This window comes from Anomalospiza imberbis, chromosome 25 (genome assembly GCF_031753505.1).
Source record: "Anomalospiza imberbis isolate Cuckoo-Finch-1a 21T00152 chromosome 25, ASM3175350v1, whole genome shotgun sequence".
NCBI classification, from domain to species: Eukaryota; Metazoa; Chordata; class Aves; order Passeriformes; family Viduidae; genus Anomalospiza; species Anomalospiza imberbis.
The window spans coordinates 6040157-6064401 of record NC_089705.1 but is presented as its reverse complement, the minus strand read 5'-3'; the positions used below and the strand labels follow the sequence as shown (position 1 = coordinate 6064401).

General features: G+C 56.2%; 1 protein-coding gene and 1 long non-coding RNA gene across 3 annotated transcripts in view; both read left to right on the top strand.

Moving 5' to 3' along the window:
* LOC137462488 (uncharacterized) overlaps window positions 1-24245 on the top strand; it is a 338602-nt gene that overhangs the window by 191248 nt on the left and 123109 nt on the right. The window lies entirely within an intron of this gene.
* The window catches only part of RUNX3 (RUNX family transcription factor 3), a 36095-nt gene continuing 13733 nt past the window's right edge, over window positions 1884-24245 (top strand). Inside the window, exons 1-4 of the mRNA XM_068172923.1 lie at window positions 1884-2273; window positions 3174-3330; window positions 7741-7845; window positions 23559-23723. Coding sequence (XP_068029024.1) covers window positions 2013-2273; window positions 3174-3330; window positions 7741-7845; window positions 23559-23723 — 688 coding nt within the window. The 5' untranslated portion in view covers window positions 1884-2012. The remainder of the gene's footprint in view (window positions 2274-3173; window positions 3331-7740; window positions 7846-23558; window positions 23724-24245) is intronic.

Sequence of the window (24245 nt, the reverse complement as noted above, 5' to 3'; positions counted from 1 at the left end):
GGGGGGTGCCGGGATGACGGGATGGTGCGGGGGTGTCAGCAGCCCGGGGGTGTCAGCAGCTCGGGGGTGTCAGCAGCTCGGGGGTGTCAGCATCCCGTCCATCCCGTCCCGTCCCGCCCCGTCCCGCCCCGGCGGAGCCCCGGTGCCAACCAGCGGCCGCACGGCGGAACTGCAGCCTCGCCCCGCATGCGATGCGTGCCCTCCGTTCACCCCTCCGTTCACCCCCCCGGCGGTACCGGGGGGCACCGGGACGGGCCGTGCCCGACCCCCGGCAAACCCCGGCCCCGCCCGCAGCCCTGCCCCCGCCCCGGGGTTTGTGCGGGTTCCCCCCGCTGGCGAACGGGGGCGAAAAGTAGAACTGAACCGGCGGCCGCTTTCACCTAAAAAGGGCAGAATTTGAGCACCGGTAGCGGCGGGGGCCGGCCCGACCCGCGGGGCTGCCGGGGCTCGGGGCTGCTCCCGGCGGGCTCGACCGTCCCGGCGGGCCCGGCGCGGATCCCACTGGTTGCCGCGGTGTAACGGGAGCTACGGGGCTGGAGCCGCCGCTCCTCGGTTAAAAATATGTGTTTATTGTTGTTGCTATTGCTTATTTCTGGAGGAACACCGGGGGTTTCTGGGGCTTGCAGGGCCCGGCCCGGGCTCGCCCCTCGAGGCACCGCTGCTGGAGGAGGAAAATGGTTCAGTGCTGAGTGAAGGGAGCCCAGGAAAGGAGGATTTTCTGGTGCTGGGATTTTTTCTGGTTTGTTATAAGGAAATTTGCGTTTCACACCGAGCAGCGCAGAGCCGGGAACGCCGCGGCCCGGCCGGCTCCTCTCGGACGGACAGTGCCGGTCTGCAAACACCGTCGGACCGATTCGGGCACCGGGAAACACCCGGGGAGCAGCACGGGCACAGCAACCTCCTCCTCTCCGCTGGTTCTGCCCCGGTTCTGCCCCCGCCCGCCCCACGGTTTCGGGCACCCGCGGGGCGCAGGGAGCCGCCGCCTTCGTTGTGTTTGTTCCCGCAGAACCGGCGGCTTCGCCACGAATTTTCTCGCCAACGAATTCCGGCCGGAGCCCGCCGGCCCTGCCCGCAGCCGCAGCCCCGGGGGAGCCGCCGAGGGCGCCGGGGGCTGCGGGCGCCCCGAGACCGGCGGCGATGGGGCGGGTGACAATTTTGAGGAGGGCAGAAGGAGGAGGTTTGGGAGCCGCGGCTTTCAGCTCAGGCCGAGAGGCGAATCCCCCCGCCGGGGACGCGAGTGCCGGTGGGCCCCGCGGCCGCTGCTGCCACCGCCCCGCCACGGTCCCGCCACCGCGGGGAGGGCGCGGGCGGCGGCGGCCGCGAGAGCGCTGGGTGGCGGGGGCCGGGCTGTGGCCTCAGCTGCTCCGGACGGCCGCGGCTCCGGCCCCAGACCGGCCCCACCGCACCCCAAAACCTCCCCGGCGGCGGCGGCGGCGGCGGCGGCCAGAAACCACCGGAGCCCCGACGTGCGCCCGCCGGGGCGTGTCCTGCCGAGACCACGCCTCTTCCTCACAACCACACCCACTCAAGCGCTGACCACGCCTCTTTGCTCATAACCACGCCCACCGCCCCACAGGACAGCGCTGGTGGGCGGGGCCAGGGTCCGCCGCCGGGCTTCCATTGGCGGAGCGGCCCGTCCGTCACGGCCGCCCCGCCCCGCCGGGGCCGGCAGTAAATACGGTACCGGGCGGCGCGGCGGGGCCGGCAGCGGGGCTCGGGCTCGGCACGGGGAGCCGGCACAGGGAGCCGGCAGCGGGGCTCGGGCTCGGCACCGGGAGAGCGGCACCGGCACTCGGCACAGAGCGCAGCGCACCCACCGGCGGCGAGCCCCGGAGCCGCGCGGGACCCGATCCCCCCGCGCCGCCGTCCCCCCCGCGCCGCCCCGCCGAGGACGGCGCTCCGCCGGCACGGAGCGAGGCAGCGCGGGGCTCGGCCTCCGCCGCCCCCGCCGCCCACCGAGCCCCGCCGGGTGCCCGCCCGTCCCGCCCGGCTCCCCGACGCCCGCCGTTGTGATGCGTATTCCCGTAGACCCGAGCACCAGCAGGCGCTTCACTCCCCCGTCCACGGCCTTCCCCTGCGGTAAGATGGGCGAGAACAGCGGGGCGCTGGGGGCCCCCGCGCCGGGCGCCCGCGCTCGGCCCGAGGTGCGCTCCGTCGTGGATGTCCTGGCCGACCACGCCGGCGAGCTGGTGCGCACCGACAGCCCCAACTTCTTGTGCTCGGTGCTGCCGTCGCACTGGAGGTGCAACAAGACGCTGCCCGTCGCCTTCAAGGTGAGTCCCGAGCCCCGACGGCTCGCGGGGGCCGAGCCGCGACCCGCTCGCCCTTTCCCCTTTAAATCGCTCCTGACATCACCGCCGAGGGAGCCCGGGTTATTATTTTTAATCAAATAGCCCGGTTTATTTTTTTTAATCAAGTCTCCGCATTGCCCCGCGGTCACGGCATCTTAGATATTCCGTACAGTTAGGAGCTCTCAGGCGACTTTGAAGTTTAATGAGATGGAGGTTAATTACCTTCCTGGGAGAGGGGGAGCGAGGCAGGGAAGGGAGATCTAATCTGCAAAAAAGTGGAGCGAAGAACTGAATCCCCGGTGCCGGGCTGCGCTGCCCGGGCTCCCCGGGGCACCCCCGAGCTGGGCATCCCCGCTACCCCCGGACCGGCCGGGGGAAGCCGAAACCGAGCCGGGGAGAAGCGAGGGGAGCCGGGCAGGGCGGCAGCGCGGTCCCGGGAGCCCGGAGGGCTGAGGGGGGCTCTAAACCGGGTTCCTCCGGCTCCGGGCGCTGCTCCCCGGGAGGGGTGGGGGCCCCTCCCCGGGCCCGGCGCTTCCCCGGGCCGGACGCGGAGCTCCGGGGCCTCGCTCGCGGCCGCCCCGCGCTCGGCAGCGCTTTATTTTTATCTCGAATCCAACAAAATAAACGCCCAGACTCCTCCGACGGGGCCGAGGGTGGCCTGACCCTCCCTTCACCCCCTCCCCGCGGACCCCCCGTCTGCTTTTAACCCTTTTCGAGCTCATTTTCCCCTTCCCACTCCGACTTTCTCAGCCTCCCTCGGGGGCTCGGGCTGCTTTTGGTTTTGCTTTGGGGTTTTTTGCGCGGCTCTAGGGGGGGAACCGTAGCGCAGGTTGGCTCCGGTGAAGGTTGATTTGAGCCTGAAATGCTCTGGCCCTGCCCTAGGTCGTGGCGCTCGGAGATGTCCCCGATGGGACCGTGGTCACGGTGATGGCGGGGAACGACGAGAATTACTCGGCGGAGCTGCGCAACGCCTCTGCCGTGATGAAAAACCAAGTAGCGCGATTTAACGACCTCAGATTTGTTGGGAGAAGCGGCAGGGGTAGGTACCGGCCAGGAAATGGTTGGCCTTTTTATTTTTTTTTTTTTTAAGAGGGGAAAAAAAAAGAAAACGGAAAGAAAATAGTTTCTCTCTTTTCTTGTCATTGTATTATTATATTTTATAATTTTTACTTTAATTTAAAATTTTATTTTGTTAGTTTGTTTTTTTATTACTATTATTTTTATTTTATTCTATATTATATTTTGTTCCAACCGTGGTTTCGTTGTCGGGAGAACCCCCCCCCAGCCCCAGAGCGGTTCCCGAGGATGAAAGAGATTCAGGAATGATGCGGGAGGGATGCGGGAGCAGCCCCGGCCCCGCCGGCAGCTTTGCCTCGCTCCTCCCAGGGCTTCTTCTCTGCCGAGGTGCCGGGAAAGGGCGGTGCAGATGAAAAACAATTTAAAATACAGACTTAAATCTATCTAAATATCTATAAATCTATCTAAACACGAACAAGGCGGCCCCAGCCCGAACCTTCCCCAATTTCTCCCATCACGCAGGAGGCAGCGGCGGCTGCTCGGTGACCAAACCCCACCTGGCAGCTCGACTTTAAATAGCGAAAATCGAGAGTTTAAAGTGAAATAATAACGCAGAGCTCGGCCTGCAGGGCTGGCACGGGAGGGAGCTGCGGCTGCTCGGGGGCGGGGGGGGAATTTTGCTCATTTTCCCCCGCTCGTGGCAGGGAAAAGCAGGACGGCAATTTGGCTTCCCGGCTTTTCCAAACAAATCCGGCCGTGCCACCCGAGCAGAGGGAAATAAATCCCCTGGAAATGTTAAACACGGAGCCCTGCCTGCCCTCCCTGTACCTGAGTTTCCGAGGGTATAAATAGAATTTCAGCGTTTCATCACCAATGAACGCTGCAGATCGAAGCACTCAGTCCTGCGTTTGAGCCCAAATAAGAACTCTATATTTTAATGGCCATATGGCAGCACTTTCTCAAAGGCTTCAAATGTATACACACAGTGTCAGATATATTTTGACTTCTCCGCATTAATTAAAAGCAGTGATGTTAGGAATTATTTGCATGTAATAACTGTTTACTTGTTCCTCTTTATGAAACTTGAATAGTTTACATTCTTTCATACATTTCCTTTTTCCTGTTGGCTCCTTCTCCATGTTGCAGTTTCTTTAAAACTCTCCACTTAACTGGTTGCAGGTTGATGGATGGAAAATGTTTTTCTTTCATGAATTAAGCTTTCATTTCTGTAATCAATTATTCTCTTAGGCTCTTTTCTTTCTGGTTGGGCTTTTTCCTTTTTTTTTTTTTTTTTCCTTCATCCTCGCACAAATTTCCAAACTGAACGCAACCCAATCTCAGCGTGACTCTTGAATTCATTATTAACTTGCTTCCTCTGCACTCTCGAGCTCGGAATTAGCAGGAGTTGGGTCTCATAAAGCCCTTGGTGAATAAACTCCTTCCCCAGGCAGAGTCCTCCCGAACGCTCATTCCAGCAGTGGCGGCACCTCCGCTGCCTCTAACGGGCGGGACTCGGGCGCTAATTATTTTAATTTTTTTTTTTTTTTTGTACATATTCATGTGGGGTGAGGCTTTGTCATATTCAGAGAGGAACAGCCGCACCGGGGCTCCCTGGGGCCGGCCGAGAGCGGCTCCGTGGGGATCTCTCGCCGTGTCAAGGGTGGATTTCACTCCCCGTGTCTGGCGCTGCTTGCCCGGCACGGGGCTCTTTCAGAGCAATTTACTGTGAAAAATCGCTGCTATTGAATTTTTATTTCGGGTGTCACACTCGCTCTGCCTTGTTTGGCTCCATCCCTGACAGCCCGGTGCTGCTTTCATTTATTCTGGCAGAAATTTGGAGTCGCTGTGGAATATTTCCCTGTGTGTGTACAAATGTTTGTGTAAATCCGAAGCGAGGACGTGTGGATCCGTAAACACGGATCCTGCTCCAGCCCTGCCGTGTGCCCGAGCTGCAGGAGCCTGGAAAAGCCCTGCAGCCAGGCTCTCCCTGGGAAAACGCCACTTGAAACGGGCCAGATTTGGGTATTTTTAGTAATAAGGTGTCAGGGATTATTCCCCGGCGCTGTGAGCTGGGAAGAGCCGCTCCTAACTCCCCCGCCAAAATAAATTCTCATCTCCATGTGCAAGACAAAGATTAAAAAAAAAAAAATAGACTTTTTAAACTCAGATTGAGCAGTATAAAATGAAAATTCTCCCTGCTGCATCCCCGCCTGTTCTCCCAGCTGGAATCTCCCCCCGGAGCATCCCCTGGAGCCGGCGGGGCTCCCAAACCCGCCCGGGAGCCGCGGTCCAGCCCCGGCGGAGCGGAGCCGGGGAACGGTGGGGACGAGAAACCCCAGCCCGGCTTCCTGAGAAGGCGGGAAATGACTAAAAGTGATGCTGGGGCAGAATCATCATTTTCGGTTCAGGGCAGGGTTTTTGAGAGAGGCAGAACCGGCCCGGGCTGGGTTTGTGTGTGCAGCGAGGGACTCCGGGGCAGGGAGGTTGTTTCACGTGGAGAATAAAAAAAAATTAAAAACTATAATAATAATAATAAATAAATCAGAATTAATGCAGCACAAAGAGGGGCACGGAGGTGCCGGGCTCAGCTCTGGGGTTCTGTGCCTCACAGCCGGGTTTTGCCGCACGCTGCCTGCAAACCCGTCCCTCCGCTCCTGTAAATTCCCTAAATAATTGCTCCTCATCCTCCTCGCCCCGTGCTCTGGCTCTGGTTTTACCCGCAAGCCCTCGGTGCCGGCTGTTCTTTCCGTGATCCTCCGGGATCCTCTGCGCTCCGCGGGCTCATCCCGTCCCTGCAGGTTGGCAGCAGGGGCTGCATCATTGCGGATTCCAAACGAAATAATTCTGTTTCTTTTGCCCTCCCAAATGCTCCTCTCTGTGCAGAAAATGAGCCGAAGGTTTGCGCGTTGTTCAGTCCTGGTTTTAAAGCAGAGATAAAGCGGGGATTGGTGACTGCTGTCGCCTTTAGAGCCCGCATTCCCTCCTTTCCGTGCTCCATGGAGGAATTCTTCCACCTGGGATAATTCCAGGATGTTCTCCAGGGGAGAAAATGTCATTTTTTCCGCTTTATTCCTTTTTTTTTCCCTCCTAGTTTTGTTTTGCTGTGGGTATTCTCAGGTCCGACCCTGTAGAGAGACGGTGGTCGGGATCTGAAAATCCCTGATTGCTCCAGGGGGAAAGGGAAAGGAGGTGGTTTCCTACTGCTTTTATCTGTGGAATAAAGGCTGGAGGAGCAGAAATCCATCACACCGAGGTTTATACCTGATATCCTGCCGGGGTTCAGACCTCTGATACCTTTGAAATCCCGCAGGGATTGCTGCTGGGGCTTGGTCAGAGTGCTCTGTGCAGCCTCCTTCCTCTAGCTGAGGGTTTCCTGAATTTGGGGAGCCTGAGGGAGAGCTGAGGCCCTTCCTGGGGGGGTTCTGTTCTCCCACAGCCTCCCCTGGGCCGGACATCGAGCCCCAGCCAGGCCAGGCAGGGACAGGGGGCTGGGGTGAGGCTGTGGGATGTGAAGGGTTTGGGGTCAGAGTTGGCCCAGGGCTGCTGACACCCTCTGTGATGATAAAGACATTTTCAGGCTGCGGATGGAAACTTGTTCTGCCGGGGCAAGGGAGGCTTTTCTTGCAAAATTTGGCTCCTGAGAGCTTTTAAATGCTTCATTCTTTTTTTTTTTTTTTTTTTTTTAGTTTTTTTTTTTTTTTTTTAGGTTTTTGTATAAAAGGTGACAGGTTGATGCTTCAAAAGCACCTCTGAAACCCTCGCCGAGGGTATCCAAAGCCATTCCCAGCAGCAGATTCCTGCTCTCTGGGCAGGGCTGGGAGAGGGGACAGTCCCTGCAGAGCTGCCCGTCTGGTGACCGCTTCTGGTGGCCAGAGCCGGCCGGATTCAGTTCCCGTTTCGCAGTTCCCAGTTTCTGGCCCTCCCGTGGGTGTCCTCATTGCCGAGGCCAAGCACAGCTCCCTCCAGTTTGAACATCCCCAGGGACCGGGCCCTGGCTCCCCTGCAGGCTGATCCCAGCTCCTTCCCAAGGGCACCGGGCCCCAGCTGCCCCCGAGGGGATCCCGCATCCAGCGCTGCTCCAGGGCTGGCTTACCACGGAAAAGGGGAAGCGTCGGAGCGGGAAAACCCCAGGAGGCTGCCCTGGTGGAGGGGTCGATGCGGGGGCAGGGCAGGGGGACGAGTGACTTTTCCGTGCGGGAAGGTCCCGGCTCCGCTCTGAAGCGGCTCCAGGGCTGCGTCCGCCGCCGCCAGCGCAGCCCCAGCGGGAGCCGCCGGCCTCTGTCTGGGCAATCACGGCTCGTTAAATGCAATGATGTGTGCGGGGATTTATGTCCGAGCCCGCTCCCGCAGGAGCTCTCTCTCCCACAAGAGCTGAACCCATGTGGGATCCTCACTTCTGGTATTTTTTTTTTTTCCTCCCCACCGTCCGTAGGGAAAAGCTTCACCCTGACCATCACCGTGTTCACCAACCCCACCCAAGTGGCCACCTACCACCGAGCCATCAAAGTGACCGTGGACGGACCCCGGGAGCCCCGCAGTGAGTGAAGGGCTGGGTTTGGGTTTTGGGGAGGGGGTGCGGGGTCCGAGCTCTCCGTGGCTGCGGGAAGCAGGACGCGGAGCCAGCACACGGAGCTCAGGGATGGCATTGGGCTGCCGCCGTTGGCTGCCCGGATTTTCCCGTGCGTCCCTCCCTGCCTCCTGCTCCATATCCCATCGCGGAGGGATGGTTTATCGCTCCCTAACCCATCATGGAGGGATGATTTCACAGCTCCAGGCTGGGATGTTGGGAAAACTCTTTTGGGCTTTTTGATGGCAAAAGCACGAAGGGCCCAGCCTGGCGCTGCTCAGGGGGACTTGGGGGATTATGAAACCAGAGATCTGTGCTCGGCTTCAGGAGCTGATCGCTGGGATTGAACTAAAAATGGTGCAGGTTCCCTGGGTGCTGAGGCGGTGTCTGCTCTGGCAGAGAGCTCCTTCCCCTCGGCTTCGCGGTGGTTTCGCTTTCGAGCTGTCAAAGGCTGGGGCTGGCAGCGCCCGCGGCCGGGGGCTGAGCCTGGAGAAACCAGAGAGACTCTGCGACCGCAGAAGCGTCTCTGTTGTGCTGGGGAGGCTCTCCCGGGGGCAGGATGGTGCCTCGCGGTTGAGGGAGGCTCCGGGAGCTGCCCTGCCCGGGCTGGCTTTCGGCGTCGGGCTGCTCGGAGCTGCCCTCGGCCCTCGCAGCCGCCCAGGGACACGCTCCGGAGCTGCTGCCCGCAGCAGTTTCCCCTCGCCACGAGGATTATTTGCCCTGTGGGACCCCACTGTGAGGTGGGATCTTGTCCCTGGGGGGCTCCATCTCCGGCTTTGCGCTCCGGCTTCGCCTTCCTGCTCGCTCAGCATCACCCCGGGACTATAAAGCCGAGATTGTTCCCTTTGCGTGTGAGGCTGTAGTGCCCACACCGAGGGGAAGCGGTTTGATCCTTCGAAAAACGCCTCTGAAAACATTTGCTGTTGATGCTGTCGCCGGGCCATCGGTGCCCCTTGATGTCAGGCCAGGTGGAGGCCGTTACCTCTGCCAGGGGGTTTCATTTGTATCGGGCTTTGGGGGATTTTCCCCCCTCCTTGATTTCATTTTGGAGCCTGTCGAGGATGGATTTAGAAGCTGGAATGCAGGAAATCCAACGCTGCTGTTGTGGTTTATTTTTTTTTTTAAGCCAGAAACACCAGGCAGGTCCCTGGTGTGGGGCACCTGTGGGTCGTGGTGGGTGCAGGGGCTCAGCCCCAGGGCTGGGCAGGGAATTTCACAACTCTGCCAGGAGTGTCAGGAATAGAAACCAGCCCTCCTGACTGCTGGCTCAGCCCCTTATCAGATCGCCTTTCTAATAATAATAATCATCATCATCATCCTCATCATCAGGAATACATAAATAATAATACAAGGTGAGATAGTTGCTACTCTTGGAGCTCGGTTTGGCCTCCCTGAGAGCCAAACCCCGGTGAATCACACCCGTCCCTCCTGAATTTCAGCATTTCACCCCAGAGCTCCCCGTCCCTCATTTCTGTTTTCTGATACGGAGGCCGTGGCGATCGGGACAAAGCTGAGGATGGAGCAGCTTGTCCTGGTGTGGGGTGCCCGAGGGGTGCCCTCCCTGGGACACAGCCCAGCTGCAAGGGCAGCGTTTTTTTCCTGGGGTTTTCCTTTTTATTTTGTGATGATTTCTGGTCCTCAAATTGTGCTGGAAGTGTTGGCTCCTTGAGGAGATCTGTGTGGGGTTTATTTGCTGCTTGTGCCCTTGCCTTGTGTTGCCCCCACAGGTTGATCTCTGCCCCATTCCTGCACCCTCAACCCATAAATTGCTGCTAGGAAAGGTTTAGACACAAATTGTGGCTATTTTGGAGTTTTTTCAGGGAATCATAGATTTATTGGTCATGTTTTGGCTCCCAGTTTGACCCTAGGGCTTGAAGTCATGGTTGCTGAATTTCCAGTGGGGGAAAAAAACCCCCCCATTTTTAAAAGAATTCTTTTTTTTGCCACACTTTCAAATGAAGATGACAATTTCAAAAAAGAATGAAATAACACCTTTCTCCCCTTCCTGCTCTGCAGAAGCCCTGGGTGTGGAAACAGCAGCTGTAAAATGATCCTGGAAAGCCGAGGTGCTTTTCCTGGTTCACCTGCCACTGGGTGGCTCCCGGGCACAGCACCCTGGCATTGCCAGCACTGGCATCCAGGGTGGCATTTGGGGCTGGCACAGCCCTGGTGATCCCCACCTTGGGCCAAACACGGAGGCTGGGGCTGCTCTAACCTGTTTGGCTGCAGGAGGTGAGAGCTGCCAGCAGGAATTGCAATTTTTATTTATATATATACATACTATACACACTTTTTAACATGTGTATGTAAATGCCTGTGTGCATGTATGTGTGGGCATAAAAATGTATTGAATTCTTCCCACTTCTTGGCTTCAAAAGATGGGCCACGGTGTGTGCTGGCTCCTGGTGTGAGGATCGGCGCTGGGCAGGGCTGGAGGCTGATGTGGGGCTGGTGGAGAGGACAAAACCCATCCTTAGTGTGGAAAGAATTGGCCATTTGTCTTGGTACCCTGGGAAAGGCCCGGGCAGCGTCTTCTCAGCTGCAGCAGAATCCCTCCAGCCAACGTCCTTGTGGGGTTTGGGGCCAGGACTGTGGCTGGGCTCCACCTCTGGGCGTCCCATTCATCTCCCACCCCTGGCCCATCGCTTCATCTCAGCCCTTGAGCGAGGCTTTCAACTCAGGCTGTGCCCAGATCAAACTCCCGAGGAGTCTGAGAGCGAGTGGGGATGGGTGGGAAATCCAGGGTGAGGGGCAGAGCCCTGCCAGGGCAGGAGGAGCAGGAGGAGCCTCCGTGGGGATCCCCAGGGGTGACACCAGCGGTGCCTTTCCTTCAGCATCTCCTCCCCAGGCTCCTCCCAGTGCCCCGCTCGCTCTGAGCTCTTTTTCCTTGTGCTCCAGCTCTTTCTGGGTTGGATCTGGACGGGAAAAAAAGGACATTCTGTCAAGCTGGCACCTTAGCTCTAAACAAATAGCACAGCGGGTGCCAAGTGTTGACATACTTTGTACAAACAGGAAGTAATAAAATATTTGAACTTCCTGTGGAATTTCCTTCTTTTCCCCCTTTCTGCAGCCCTGTGTTCAGCAGGAGCCCTGCTGCAGAGCCCTCTCGCATCCACAGCTGCTGCAAAATAATCCCAGCAGGCAGAAGGTGGGGAGCTGAAGGGCTGGGAGCCGCACAGGGGTGTTCAGTCTGTTCCTGAGCAAAAGGGAACATCCCAGGGCTTCCCCTCACACCCACCTGCTGCCTGCCTTGCCTTCCCCTCCCTTTTCCTTCCTTTCCTTCCCAAGGCTCTCACCTTCTCTGCTCTCACTTTCCCTTTCTCCCTCCCGGCTCCCTCTTGCAGCTCCAGCCCCTTTCTGCCCAGAACTCTTGTGCAAAGTCTTTTTTCCCCTTTTAGATTCCTTTTCTCCCTTCTTAGGCCTTTGTTTGCTACATTCAGTCTTTAAGCTCTCTCTCCACTTTCTAAATCCCTTTTGGATTTAATCCCTTCTTTCTGACTCCCACCCCATTGCTGCTGTCCTTGTTGGGGAGGAAAGGGAGACCAGGAGGATTTGTGGGTCCCTGTGTCCCCCCGTTCCCTGCCAGCCCTGTGGACGTGCTGGTTGTTGGTGCCTCCTGCCCTGTTCATTTTTGGGGTTTGCATCGGAGATGGGGCGCTTTGGGTCATGTCCCTGCTTGGTGTGACCACAGCGAGTGACAGAAACGTGTCCCCAGCGTGGCTTGGACCGGGACAAGGGGGCTTGTGGCCACAGCACTTCACATCCCCTCTCCCATCTTGTCCCTGCTGGTTTTTCTGGCTGGGCCCATCCTGCACAGCCCCAATTCCCTCCGTGGTTGCTTTTCCCTCCCCAAAAAAGGCTCCTTGCCCCCCACAGGCTGCGGCTGTCCCCAGCAGCGCTGTCCCTTGTCACGTAGCCAGCGGGTGGGAAGGCTTCTCACCTCCCCCGTGCGAGGCGTTTCCAGGAACCGCTGCTGCTCTTTGGCTTTCAGACTTCTGAGAGCCTCAGCTGAGCGAGGGTTTCCCTCCCACGAGGGCGCACAGCACAGCTCTGAGCTGGGAAACGGGGAGCTTGGGGTGTGCAGAAATAGAGAGTTTGGGGTGTGCAGAAATAGAGAGTTTGGGGTGTGCAGACACGGGGAGTTTGGGGTGTGCAGACACGGGGAGTTTGGGGTGTGCAGAAATAGAGAGTTTGGGGTGTGCAGAAATAGAGAGTTTGGGGTGTGCAGACACGGGGAGCTTGGGGTGTGCAGAAATAGAGAGTTTGGGGTGTGCAGAAATAGAGAGTTTGGGGTGTGCAGACACGGGGAGCTTGGGGTGTGCAGAAATAGAGAGCTTGGGGTGTGCAGAAATTGGGAGTTTGGGGTGTGAAGAAATTGGGAGTTTGGGGTGTGCAGACACGGGGAGTTTGGGGTGTGCAGGCACGGGGAGCTTGGGGTGTGCAGACACGGGGAGCTTGGGGTGTGCAGAAATAGAGAGCTTGGGGTGTGCAGAAATAGTTTGGGGTGTGCAGAAATAGAGAGTTTGGGGTGTGAAGAAATTGGGAGTTTGGGGTGTGCAGAAATAGAGAGTTTGGGGTGTGAAGAAATTGGGAGTTTGGGGTGTGCAGAAATAGAGAGTTTGGGGTGTACTGACATGAGGAATTTGGGGTATGCAGGCATGAGGAGTTTGGGGTGTTGCAAACATGGGGAGTTTGGGGTGAGCAGACACACAGATTTGGGGTGTACTGGCATGGGGAGCTTGGGGTGTGCAGAAATAGAGAGTTTGGGGTGTGCAGACATGGGGAGCTTGGGGTGTGCAGACACACAGATTTGGGGTGTGCAGGCATGAGGAGTTTGGGGTGTTGTAGACATGGGGATTTTGGGGTGTGCAGACACACGGATTTTGGGGTGTACTGACACGAGGAATTTGGGGTGTTGCAGACACGAGGAATTTGGGGTGTGCAGACATGGGGAGTTTGGGGTGTGCAGACACACATTTTGGGGTGTGCAGACACGAGCAGTTTGGGGTGTGCAGGGGGTGGCACCCCCTTGTCCCTCCTGTGGAGGTGTTTGTGGCATCGCTGTCCCCACGGTGCTGGTTGCCTCACCCCATGCATTGGGAACTCTTGTCTTGAATTTGAGGTAAAAAAGCAAAAAAAAAAAAAAAACCAACCCTGAGAAAGATGGACTGGAAAGGGGAAATCTTGGTTTGGGAGCGCTGTGGGAAGGTTGGGATGATGTCCTCTGGCACGGCAGCTCCAGGAACCTGGAGATGGTGAAATAAAATACTCCCAATCCTGGGACACAGGGAAGTTGGGATTTACTGAGTGGCAGATGAGTGTGGGTCAGTGGGAACAGCCTAAAAATAGCTGAGGATGAGGAAGATGGAGTGGGGTTATGGGATGGGAGCCAATGAGGAGCAGGGGCAAAATGATCTCCTGTTCCCATATTCCTATGGGCAATTTTTGGACCTTGAGGCAGAGATCCTGTGCTTTCTGCACATTTACCCTTGGAGATTTGGGAAGTGCTTGGAGAATAAATTATTGGAGAGTCTTGTGCCTCTCAGAAGCTTGAGTGGAGACCCAGGACAGGGTGGGTTGTGCCAGTATTGTCCAATTCCAGATCTTTATCTTGGCCAAAAGGCTCCCTCGTGGGGCTGCGTAAAACTTGAGCTGGAGATGTTTTCTGTAATTAAAAGCAGACTCGGTGCTGAAGTGCTCCCGTGGGGTGATAGTTTTGGGTATTATCGAGGTCTTTGTTTTATTCCCCTGCTTGTCCTTAGCTAGAAATAAATACACAGACAGTTCCCAGATTGTCTGGGAATTAGGGAAAAAAAAAAAAAAAAAAAAAAAAAAAGGGAAATGGCAAAAAATAGGAAAAAATAGGAGAAAAAAATGCAACAAAATCAATCCAAGATAATTTCAATAAATAAATGACCTCAGCTCTTCCTGGACAGTGATTTGTCCATGTCACATTGCTGTAATCTGTTCTAATTTAATCCTCAGTACTTAAAACAAGCTGATTTCCCACTTCTGGAGCCCTGTCCTCTTCCCTGGTGAGGAAGAGGAGGAAATCCTGAGTGGCCCCTTATGGCTTCCCTATTGCCTGAGCTCTGGCAGGGCTGAGGCCGTTGGAGGAAACGCCGTGTGCCCATCCCGGAGCTGGGGCACGCTCCTGCTGCTGGGGGCCCTGGCTGTGCTTCCCCCAGGACATCCTCACACATCCCCTGGGTGTTCTTGGGGTGCTGCTGCTCAGAGACGTCGGCCTAATCCCGGCCGTGCTCCAGCCTCTGCTTTTGTGGGATGGAACCGGTGCAGCTCGTGGGTGTCTGCATCTCCCTGCGCTGATCCAGCCCTGCTGGAGGAGTGCAAGGGCTTTGGTTCCTGCAGGAGCCTTTGGGGGATCCCTGGGGCTCCCCAGCTCCCGCAGGAGCCTTTGGGGGATCCCTGGGGCTCCCCAGCTCCTGCAGGAGCCTTTGGGGGATCCCTGGGGCTCCCCAGCTCCTGCAGGAGCCTTTGGGGGATCCCTGGAGTTCCCAAGCTCCTGCAGGAGCCTTTGGGGGATCCCTGGGGTTCCCCAATTCCTGCAGGAGCCTTTAGGGGATCCCTGGGGTTCCCCAGCTCCTGCAGGAGCCTTTGGGGGATCCCTAGGGCTCCCCAGATCCTGCAGGAGCCTTTGGGGGATCCCTGGGGCTCCCCAGTTCTGCAGGAGCCTTTGGGGGATCCCTGGGGCTCCCCAGCTCCTGCAGGAGCCTTTGGGGGATCCCTGGGTCTCCCCAATTCCTGCAGGAGCCTTTGGGGGATCCCTGGGGCACCCCAATTCCTGCAGGAGCCTTTAGGGGATCCCTGGAGTTCCCAAGCTCCTGCAGGAGCCTTTGGGGGATCCCTGGGGCTCCCCAGCTTCTGCAGGAGCCTTTGGGGGATCCCTGGGGCTCCCCAGCTCCTGCAGGAGCCTTTAGGGGATCCCTGGAGTTCCCAAGCTCCTGCAGGAGCCTTTGGGGGATCCCTGGGGTTCCCCAATTCCTGCAGGAGCCTTTGGGGGATCCCTGGGGCTCCCCAGTTCTGCAGGAGCCTTTGGGGGATCCCTGGGGCTCCCCAGTTCCTGCAGGAGCCTTTGGGGGATCCCTGGGGTTCCCCAGATCCTGCAGGAGCCTTTGGGGGATCCCTGGGGTTCCCCAACTCCTGCAGGAGCCTTTAGGGGATCGCTGGGGTTCCCCAGATCCTGCAGGAGCCTTTGGGGGATCCCTGGGGCTCCCCAGTTCCTGCAGGAGCCCCTGCAGATCGGCGCTGGCTCACAGGAGGTTTCCCTGCCTGTTTTCCCATCTCTGACACGTTTTGATCCCAGGGGGAAAGTTTGCTCCTCCGGGATGCCCCTCAGGCTCAGCTCCTGGGCGTGGATAAAAACCCCTCGGGGTCAAACCCAGCCTGGCCCTGGCTTCTGTGGTGGGGCTGTGCAAGACCCCCAGCCCCAGTGGGATCTCAGTGGGACACAGGATGTCCCAGGGGACACCAGGGTGCCGGGAATTCCCTGGGGAAAGCAGAACAGGGATGAAAGTTGCCTGAGAGTGCTCCAAGCACTGGGTCTGCATCACCAGGGCCTTTGGTGCTGCAGCTCGAGGCTGTAATCCGGCCTCAAAAGGAATAACAGAGCAGCTGAAATGATCTGGGCTCCAGTAAATGCACTCCTCTAATTATTTCATTCACCACATGCAGTAAATTCCACCTCCCTTTTCCAGTCGCCTGCTGTGTAACAACTTCAAAATCTTTTCACTTGAAAACGACCAATATTTTCTAAGTGCAGCAATATTGGGAGTCAGAACAGGGAAATGATTTTTGCTTGTGTCCTACAAAGGAATCTTTGTTGGGATTGGTTGCAACACCTCCTGCTTTTGAAAGCTTTGGGAAAACCCCAGGGCACGGCTCTCGGCTGGGGTGGAAGAGGCAAACCTGGCCCTGGGGTGGCTTTGGAAATAACTCAGAATGGAGAAATGGGCATTGGTCCAGTGTTTGGGAGAGCCTAAACTGATCAAAAGGGTTTTCTGGTAGGATCTGGTGGTCATTTAGGGATGTTTGGGGGGTTAAGTTGCATTGAAGGCTTTTCCCAGGAGGATGTTGGTGGTGCTCTGTGTCGGGTTGTGTCAGGGGTCGTTCAAAGGCACAGCAAAAGAAATTCAAATGCAATTCCAACACACAACCAAAGAAATTCCTGCTGGATCCAGCAGCATGATCCAAAGGGAGCTGTGCAGGAGCATAAGTGGGCCGGGATGGGATGCAGGTGGCACCAGAAAGGAATTTTTGTGAGCATCGCAGCAAGGCCATTGGTGAGCTTTGCTCCTTCCCAAAGGAGCAGCATTTTGCCCCGTGCCTCAGTTTGCCTGTCTGTTAATCCTGGGGGGCAGCAGGGGATGTGCAGGAGGCTGGCAGGGAGGATTTGCAGGGTTATTAATGCAGCGTGGCCCCAGCTCCCTCGGGCAGGATTCAGGAGCTCAGGAGGACAGAGCGAAGGGTCACAGATTGGAAAGGAGAGAGGGGGAAAAAAATTTGCCAGTGCTAAAGGGCAAGTTTTGTTTCAGGGAAGACAACAGCTAAAGGACCAGAACTATCAACCAAAACCACAAGATCACATCAGATGTCAGGCAGGACACATCTTGTTTCTCCCTCCCGAAAGGGCTTATCAGCACAACCAATCACTTTAATGATGTGGCAGAGAGAGGAAGAGGATTTGACTCAGAGTGAAATGAAATTTAGTTCCTAAGACCCTTCTCTTCCGCTGCCGGAGCGCAGTCACCTGTCCTGCAGGCAGGCAGAGATAAATCACCTCCTGCAGCGGAAGGGGCTCAGACATGAGTTTGCATTATTTTCTCTTACTCTTTCCAGTGTCTCTGCGTGCCGCAGTGGGAGCGGGGCAGAGAGGCGAGGAAGAAGAGGGACACAGCGAGCAGGGAGTGCCCCTGGTGCCTTCCCAGCCTCCGGGGACGGTGGCAGTGGGATGGGAACCTCTGTGCTGGGAGGTTCTCCATTCCAAATCCAGATGTGGGAGCAGGGAACCCCTTTCCCCATGGTCAGCTCTGCTTCCTTGGTTTGGGGAGCAGCGTTGCAGGGAGGATGAGGATGAGGATGAGGGTGCTGTGCAGGTGCCATCGCTCTGGGGCTCCTCCTTCCAGTGCAAAGCTCGGCAGGAGCTGTAATTATCCAGCAGGAAAACACCAGCCAGGCTCTGGAGATGGAGCTTGGAGCTCAGTCCTGGGATCGAGGGGATCAGTATTCAAATGCCAGGGCTCAGCTCCAGCCCTGTCTGAGGGGAAAAGCAGCGCTCAGCATCCTCAAACCTTGGGAAAATTCGGGTCTGTTCCTGAGGGCACAGGCCGGGCTGGCAAATTGCTGCTCCCTCCCCACAGCGCCAGGGACATCTCAGCTCCATCAGCTGAACCACGGCACATTCCTTGCACAGGGCTGAGCCCAGCAGCTGGTCCTCCCCATCCCGGGCACAGTGTCCTTAACCAGTGTCACCCCAAGGAATGTGATGTGCTTGCCCTAATGGAACAGGTTGTGAACTGGGAGAAACCAGCTCTGCTGGTAGGTCCCAGTCCAGGTTGTTAGATAGCAGCAGGAACTCACTGGGACTGGCATCTCTCCATGGATCTATGGAATCTGAAAATCTGATCTCAGCCGGGGCTGAGGCAATACCAGCTGGATGTCCTTGAGATCTGTCTGCTTCCTCCCAGCACCCAGCTCAGAAATCTTGGAATCAGGGAGTTTGCCTGATTCCATGAGAACCAGATCACAGCCCATAAGTGAATTTTGCCTTCCTGGAATGGGGAGTGACTGCAGAGAGGCCGTCGGGGCTGGTGGTTTTTGCACCCTGTTCTGAAAGCTGCCCGATTTCCCGCAGATGTGCACCCACCTGCTGCGCTGTGACACCCGGGCTGCAGCTTTCATATCTGTAAATCACAACTTTTAACCCCCACCCAGTTCACTCTGCAGTCTCAGGGGCAGATTTTCAGAGTTCTTACTCTGGATGGAAAAAGGCAGGAAAGCACTGGTGGAGATTTTCAGCAAGGCACAAGTGGGCTGAATGCTTAAACCTGATGAATTTTACCCACTGCTGAGAATGGCCTCAGCTTTCCCTGTGTTCTCAAGGGCTTCAAATATTTTTGCAAATCCAGAAAGACTCTTGAAACCCTGGAAATAAGGATCCTGTGTCCTTCAGGCATTTGAGCCACAGTTGTGTGGAAATTCAGGCATGATGTTCCCTTTGATTTGGGAATGGGCCACAGCTCCCACGTCCCTGGAGCTTTTGGAAGCACTACTCTGGATTTCTGTTTAAATTAATGCCCTGCTTTGTTTTCCTTCCAGAGGGCTCAGTTTTGGGGTCTCCCAGCACAATCAAGGCCCTGATGGGGTTTATCAGAGACTTGCCAGGGTGGGCACAGGGTGGGCAGGGAGAGAGGCAGAGGCAAGGTCTCAGCACTAACCCAGGAGTGAGAGGAGATCAGGGGCTCCCAAAGCCTCCTAATCAATCCCAGCCTGCCTAGAACGAACATCTCTCCCGCTGCTGGAGCTTCAGACACTAAAAAACCTACTGTAAATGCAACATATCTCTGTGCTTCCTGCCAGCTGGCCCGGAGCCAGCCTATTTCCTTCAAAAAGAGGGATATTTATTTTCATCCTTTTAGAGGCAGCCAATTCATCTCAGACCACCACCAGCTAAAAAAGCTTTATAAATTAGCAGCCTTTTTTTTCTTTTTCTTTTTCTTTTTTTTTTTTTTTTCCTTCCTAATTCTCTCCCCCACCCCTTTAAATATTATTTTCCTTTGGTTGTTGGTGTGAACGCTGTGCCAGGACAAGCGAGCCGGGGCGCATTGCGCCACACTCCCCTTTCTCCCCGAGCTGCAGAAAGACAGTAGCAGCAGTGTCTCACGAAAGCCAGAGGAAACCAAAGCAAAGCCCGGCCGTGACTGATTCTCCTTCCAAATGGCGTAAGCAGGCCAACTTCAAACATGTGAATAATGAGTTATCTGTGCCTGACTTTGTTCGGCAGCACAAGGGACGGTGCCTCCCCACATTTCCCTCCTGCTCCCTCCTGTGAACTCCTGGGCTCTGATTTTAGCAGCGGGGCTGGCGCTCGCTGGGGCTCGGAGGGCACCTCCGTCATCCTGCGTCACGTTTGAGTCCCTTCCAGCTCCCTTCCAGCTCCCAGCTCTGCTCTGTCCTCCCCTCCCTCCTTCCCTGGCACTGGGGCTCCTCCGAATTCTTCTTGGCTGGGCATTTCCCATGGCATGCCTAGAGCTGGAGGTGGGATTCCAGGGAGAGCCTGAGCCACGTCCTTGCCCTGTGTTAGAGGTGTGCAAAGATGAAACCAGCCCAGCATCGGCTGCAAGGGACAGGCCTGCTGTTCCCATAACACAGGAGTCTCACATGTGGCTTCTTTCTGGAGCACATGCTGGGACTTGATAGTCTAGCCGAGACTCAGACTGGGAAAAAATTCCAGCCTCTGCAGAGGACTGGCGTGTCTCTCTGAAGTACCTATTTCGAGGGCTACGGGAGGGATCTGAGAGGTGTTTTGCACACTGAGACTGAGTTTTATCCACTGCTGATTCCTTTCTTGTGGTCCCTTCTCACGGACGTGTAGAGACTAAGCCATGGCTTTATGTGCAGGGACTGCTCCTGGTGAGCCTGGCTCAGCCCTGCAGTTAGGCTGGGAATATTTGGGCTGAGCCTTGGTGGGAGGATGGTGGAATGCCAGGGGGATGCTTGGATGCTTTGAAGGAGGCTCAAGCTGCTGTGCCAGCCCATGCCACCCTCTTCTGGCTCTCGTCTCCTCCTGTCTGGAGCTGAAGCAATGATCTGCAGTGTGTGTGTGCTCATGAACGTCCCCCGGCGTTTCCTCCGCTCCAGCTTGCCGCCAGCATTCCGCAGCCAGGCTCCCGGGGAGGGCCAAGCCACTTCCCAACATCTGCTCTCCTGGCCCCCGGCAGCACGGGGCTGAGCCGGGGGCTGGGGATGAGCGTGACACCCAGCTCTGAGCCCAGCAGGGCTGGGAGGAGGCTGTGCAGCTCCTCAGCTCTCATCTAAGTCCATCTGCAGAGAAATCAGGGAAGTGGGGCTCACATTCACCCCACAGAGCGGTTTTTTTTAATCAAATCTCTCAGCTCTGAGATGTTGGTGTCACTCGAGCCATGAAGTTCCTGGAGCCCTTTCCTACTTTTGCTCAACTTAATATTCTGCATCTCAGTAATCTGAGGAAATCAGCTGGTTTTGGAACTCCCCCTCCACAGCCTGGAAACCCCATCCTGGTCCCGGCTTGGGAAACCACATCAGGTTGCACACTCCTAGAAGGAAGAGCAGACTCTGTTTGGTCTTTGAAATATTTTAATGCAGAAAGCATGTCTTTAAATCATAGCTCTGAGGGCCTGAGCTCGTGTGGCACACACTGTTTCGCTGTCTGCATTCCAAGGAAACACCCAAAACTTCCAGTATGCTTCTTATTACTGGCCTAAAGTGTCAAATTCACGTCGGCTCTTCCAGCTGGGAAGTGTTCAATGGGATAGTTTGTTTGATATGCTGATACAGATCTTGTTATTACATCAGGATCGTAGGTGATCTGTCAATGTTTACATCATGTCACGTTCAATACCGGAGTTAACCGATTCTGAAACCCGATCCAGCGTTAAAACCCTGGCGCTGCTGACAAGGAGTGCCCAAGGTCAGGAGCTGCCACCATTTGACCATGCTGGGCTCTGCTGTTTCCATAAATATTGGCCTGCAAGCCAGTGGTGGCCCAGCTGGAAATGCAGCACAGAACCCCAGCAGTGCCTTTTGTGCCCCAAAATTCACATGCCGGGGTGATTGAGGCTTCTCAGACAGATTTCTTGGGATGAGGGCTGGGGCTGTTTGAAGTTGGGTGAAAATCCGCCCACTGGCTTCGGGAGGCTTTGAGTCAGTGCTTGGGTGAAGGTAGAAACCACCTTCCTGTTCTCTAAGGTATGGGCTATTGTTCACTGGTTTCCTCTCCGTGACAGCTGTGGGCAGATGGGGAAGGGCTTTTAATGAAGCCAACCGCTGCAGAAATTAAAAAGCTCAGGTCGTTCTGATGAAAGAAACCCATTAACAGCGATTCTCTCTTGCGTGACAAAGTCTGACGTCCCCAGCCCTAAGTGACAAGCGGCAGGAAGTCCTGGGGAGACAGCCTGAGCTAAAGAGGGCTGGCAGGCCAAGCTGGTGGTTTTTAACTCATTCTCTGCCTTGTTTCACAGGGTTTGGGGCTGCCAGGTCCCACATGTGGGGACAGGGTGGGACACGGACTGGAGAGGGTCTGGGAGGGCTGGGAAGAGCCCTGATCCCACCACCCCTGTGTTTGCCTTGACTTACGTTTGCATCAAGTTTGCCACTTTCTTTTCAGCAGCATAGTTTCAGGGGCTTGGGGGGTTTTGCTGGTAGTTGCTGGGTCTCCCCACAAACCAGCCCCTTCTGGAGGGTGTTTGCTCCAGGCTGGCAAAGCCCACGGGGCTGTGCCCACCTTCAGACAGCACGGGCACGGGAGCAACCACAGTGCAGCATGACACAGGCACATGAAGCCCTTGGTGGGGCTGCATGGCTGAATAATCTTTAAAAACATGATCAGCATAGAGATCACTTGATATATTTTTTCAGGATTTTCCCTGTCACATGCCAGATACCACCACAGGATAGGGTTTGTGCTGAGATAGAAGAAGGGAATTTAATTTTCATTAGATTTCTGGGGAACTTGGTCTTTGAAGTTCTTTTTGGCTTTCCTGCGAAGCTGTGCCCAAAAAAAAAAACTGGGTAAAGGTGAAATACGACGCTGTTTTTCTTCTTCTGTGTTTAAATGTATAGTGAAATACATAAAATGTGGGCTAAAACAAGACATCTCAGTGCACACACTTTTCCCCTGGAGAAAGCACCATGTGACAGATGCTGCTCACAGCTCCAAAGGCCCTGGATAATGCAGAGGTGCCTGAGGTCTGGGGGCACACAGAGATGAGAAGAGATCATTTATGGTCTTGCTTTGAGGTTTCCTCGGTTTACTTCACACAGCAGGGAAAATACATTTTCAAAATACCGCTGGGTTTTTGCTTTCTGCTGGGTTCATCCTCCCCAAGTCTTCCTCTCTGGTGCCAGCATGTTTTGCCTCGGTTTGGACTCTCACATCCCTGGAAATCTGGGGATTATAGAGCTTGGAGGGGATGGTGGATGTGGAGAGAGAGCAGAGAGGGGTCACAGCTCCTCAGAATCTGTGGCTGGGATGGGTTTGCTGGTGGGACACCCGTGGAGCTCAGCTGGGAGTGCGAGCTCCCCTCTGGAGCTTCCCTCCCATCCCAGCGTCCTCACAGCCGGCCTGGCAAGCGCAGCCTGAGCCAGGCAAGTGGGAGATCAGGAGATACCAGATGCTGGATTTAGAGAGGGGGAAGTGTGGGGCCTTTCTGTGACTTTGCTATAAACTGACACAGCTCACAGAGCCGTGCAGATGTGAGGGGGAAGGGCAGGGGGGTGCGGGCGAGAGGTGCCTGCCTTCATCACCTTTCAAACACGCTGCTTTGCTTTCCTTTTCTTCTTTAGAAGCCACCAAGAGCTGAGCTTGGCTTGGTGGATGTCGGGCTGTAGGATCTGATAAGGCCCAGCTCTCTGAAGTGCTGCAGAAGGGTTTCTTCCCAGCCTCTCTCCCGGCGTGCCTGCACATCTCCGGTGCCCCGAGCGCTGGGACGGTGCCGGGATGAGGCGGTGCCACCTGGGCAAGGTCCCTCCGTGGCAGGTGCAGAGAGCTGGGGGTGTTGCGGGGCAGTCTGGCTGAGGCAGGGGATGAACAAGGAGAAGCCAAGGTCTGAACCCCACACTGATGTAAAGCTGAGGCTCCTCTGGAGCCCCTCCAGCTTTGTGCGGGTGTAACTTAGACTGGAATCCGGTCCAGAGAGAGAGAAGCTGTTTGGCGGTGATTAATACAGTAAAATGTGAAAGTTATGTATCAAGTGCGTTTCATGCGCCTCTCGCCTCGGGACAATTAGCATAAATTTAATAATTATTGCCCTGTGCCAGCAGCTGCTACCTAAGGAGCTGGGAGTGCTTTATGAACGCTCATTAGCTGCTGCCCTGCCTGGGGGAGGTGGGTGATTAGTCTGCCCGTTTTATGGGGAGGAAAGAGGAACAGAGAGAAGCAAAGTGAGGTGGCCAAGGTGTGGCACCAGCAAGGGCTGATCCCATCCCTCCTGTGCCTTCTCCAGCCCCGCTTGGCTCTGACCGAGCTGGGTGGGCACATCTGGGAGGGGGCTGGAGCAAGACGGGAGTTTGTTCTTTAAGCAATGAGCAAATGCTGTAGAAAATAGTTAAAATTCAATGTTTGCTGGTTCCCTAGTCCCCACTTCGCCAGGACAGGGTTTCTCCTGCCTTGCACATGTCTCCCCTCCATGTTCAGAGTCAGTGAGGGCTGGTGGAGGTTGTTCACCTAGACAGGGGCATCCTGATCCAGCTCCTTGACTGGAGACTTTCTGGATGATCTGGAGCCTCCCCTGTGGGTCACTCTGTGTCCACCTGCCCCGGGAGCTGCTCTCTGCCAGGGCTGGCACCCATTATCCTGTGTGAGTAACAGCAAACCACAGAGACAGAGGCTGCATTGGCTCCCTGTGTAACCAGGGTGCTGCAGCCAAAGGGGAGCTGATCAGATACCAGACTCTTTTATCATGTTCCAGGGCACAGACAAAAGCTGGAAGACCAAGCCAAACCCTTCACCGACCGCTACGGAGAGCTGGAACGGCTGCGCCAGTCCATGAGAGTCACCCCAACAACACCCAACCCCCGTGGAGCCCTCAGCACCCCGAGCCACTTCGGCTCCCAGGCTCAAACTCCAATCCAAGGTAACCACCTGGGTGTCCCAGTGTCACCCCTGAACCCTCGTGTTCCTGGCATGGCTGAGTGGGAGCAACCCTCTGGATGGGATTTTAGAGTTGGAGTCCAGCTCTCCCCTAGTTAAGGAGCCAGGGAGGGGTTTGTGTCGATTTCTTGACCTTGGAAGCCTTTTTGCATGCATTAAGTCACTTTTTGCACCATTAGATCTGGGTTTTGAGGAGCAGCTGAGCATCAGCAGTGCGAGGGAGGTGAGAGCAGCACCCTTTGAACCCAGCAGCTCCTCTGACATGAAGGCAGCCGCGCTATGGTTATGCATCAGCCGGAGAGGGTGTTCCGTGCTTTACATGCTAATCCCAACGGTTTCTTATCATTGTGTGGCTGCCAAGTGTGGTGATCCCTCGCCCAGCTCCAGCATAATTCCCCACACGGATGCACACCTGCACGGGCACACACACACACACACACACACACAGAGCTTTGCTCTATCCAGATCTGCCAGCGGCAAGGAGCGCCCGAGTCCCTGGGCGTTC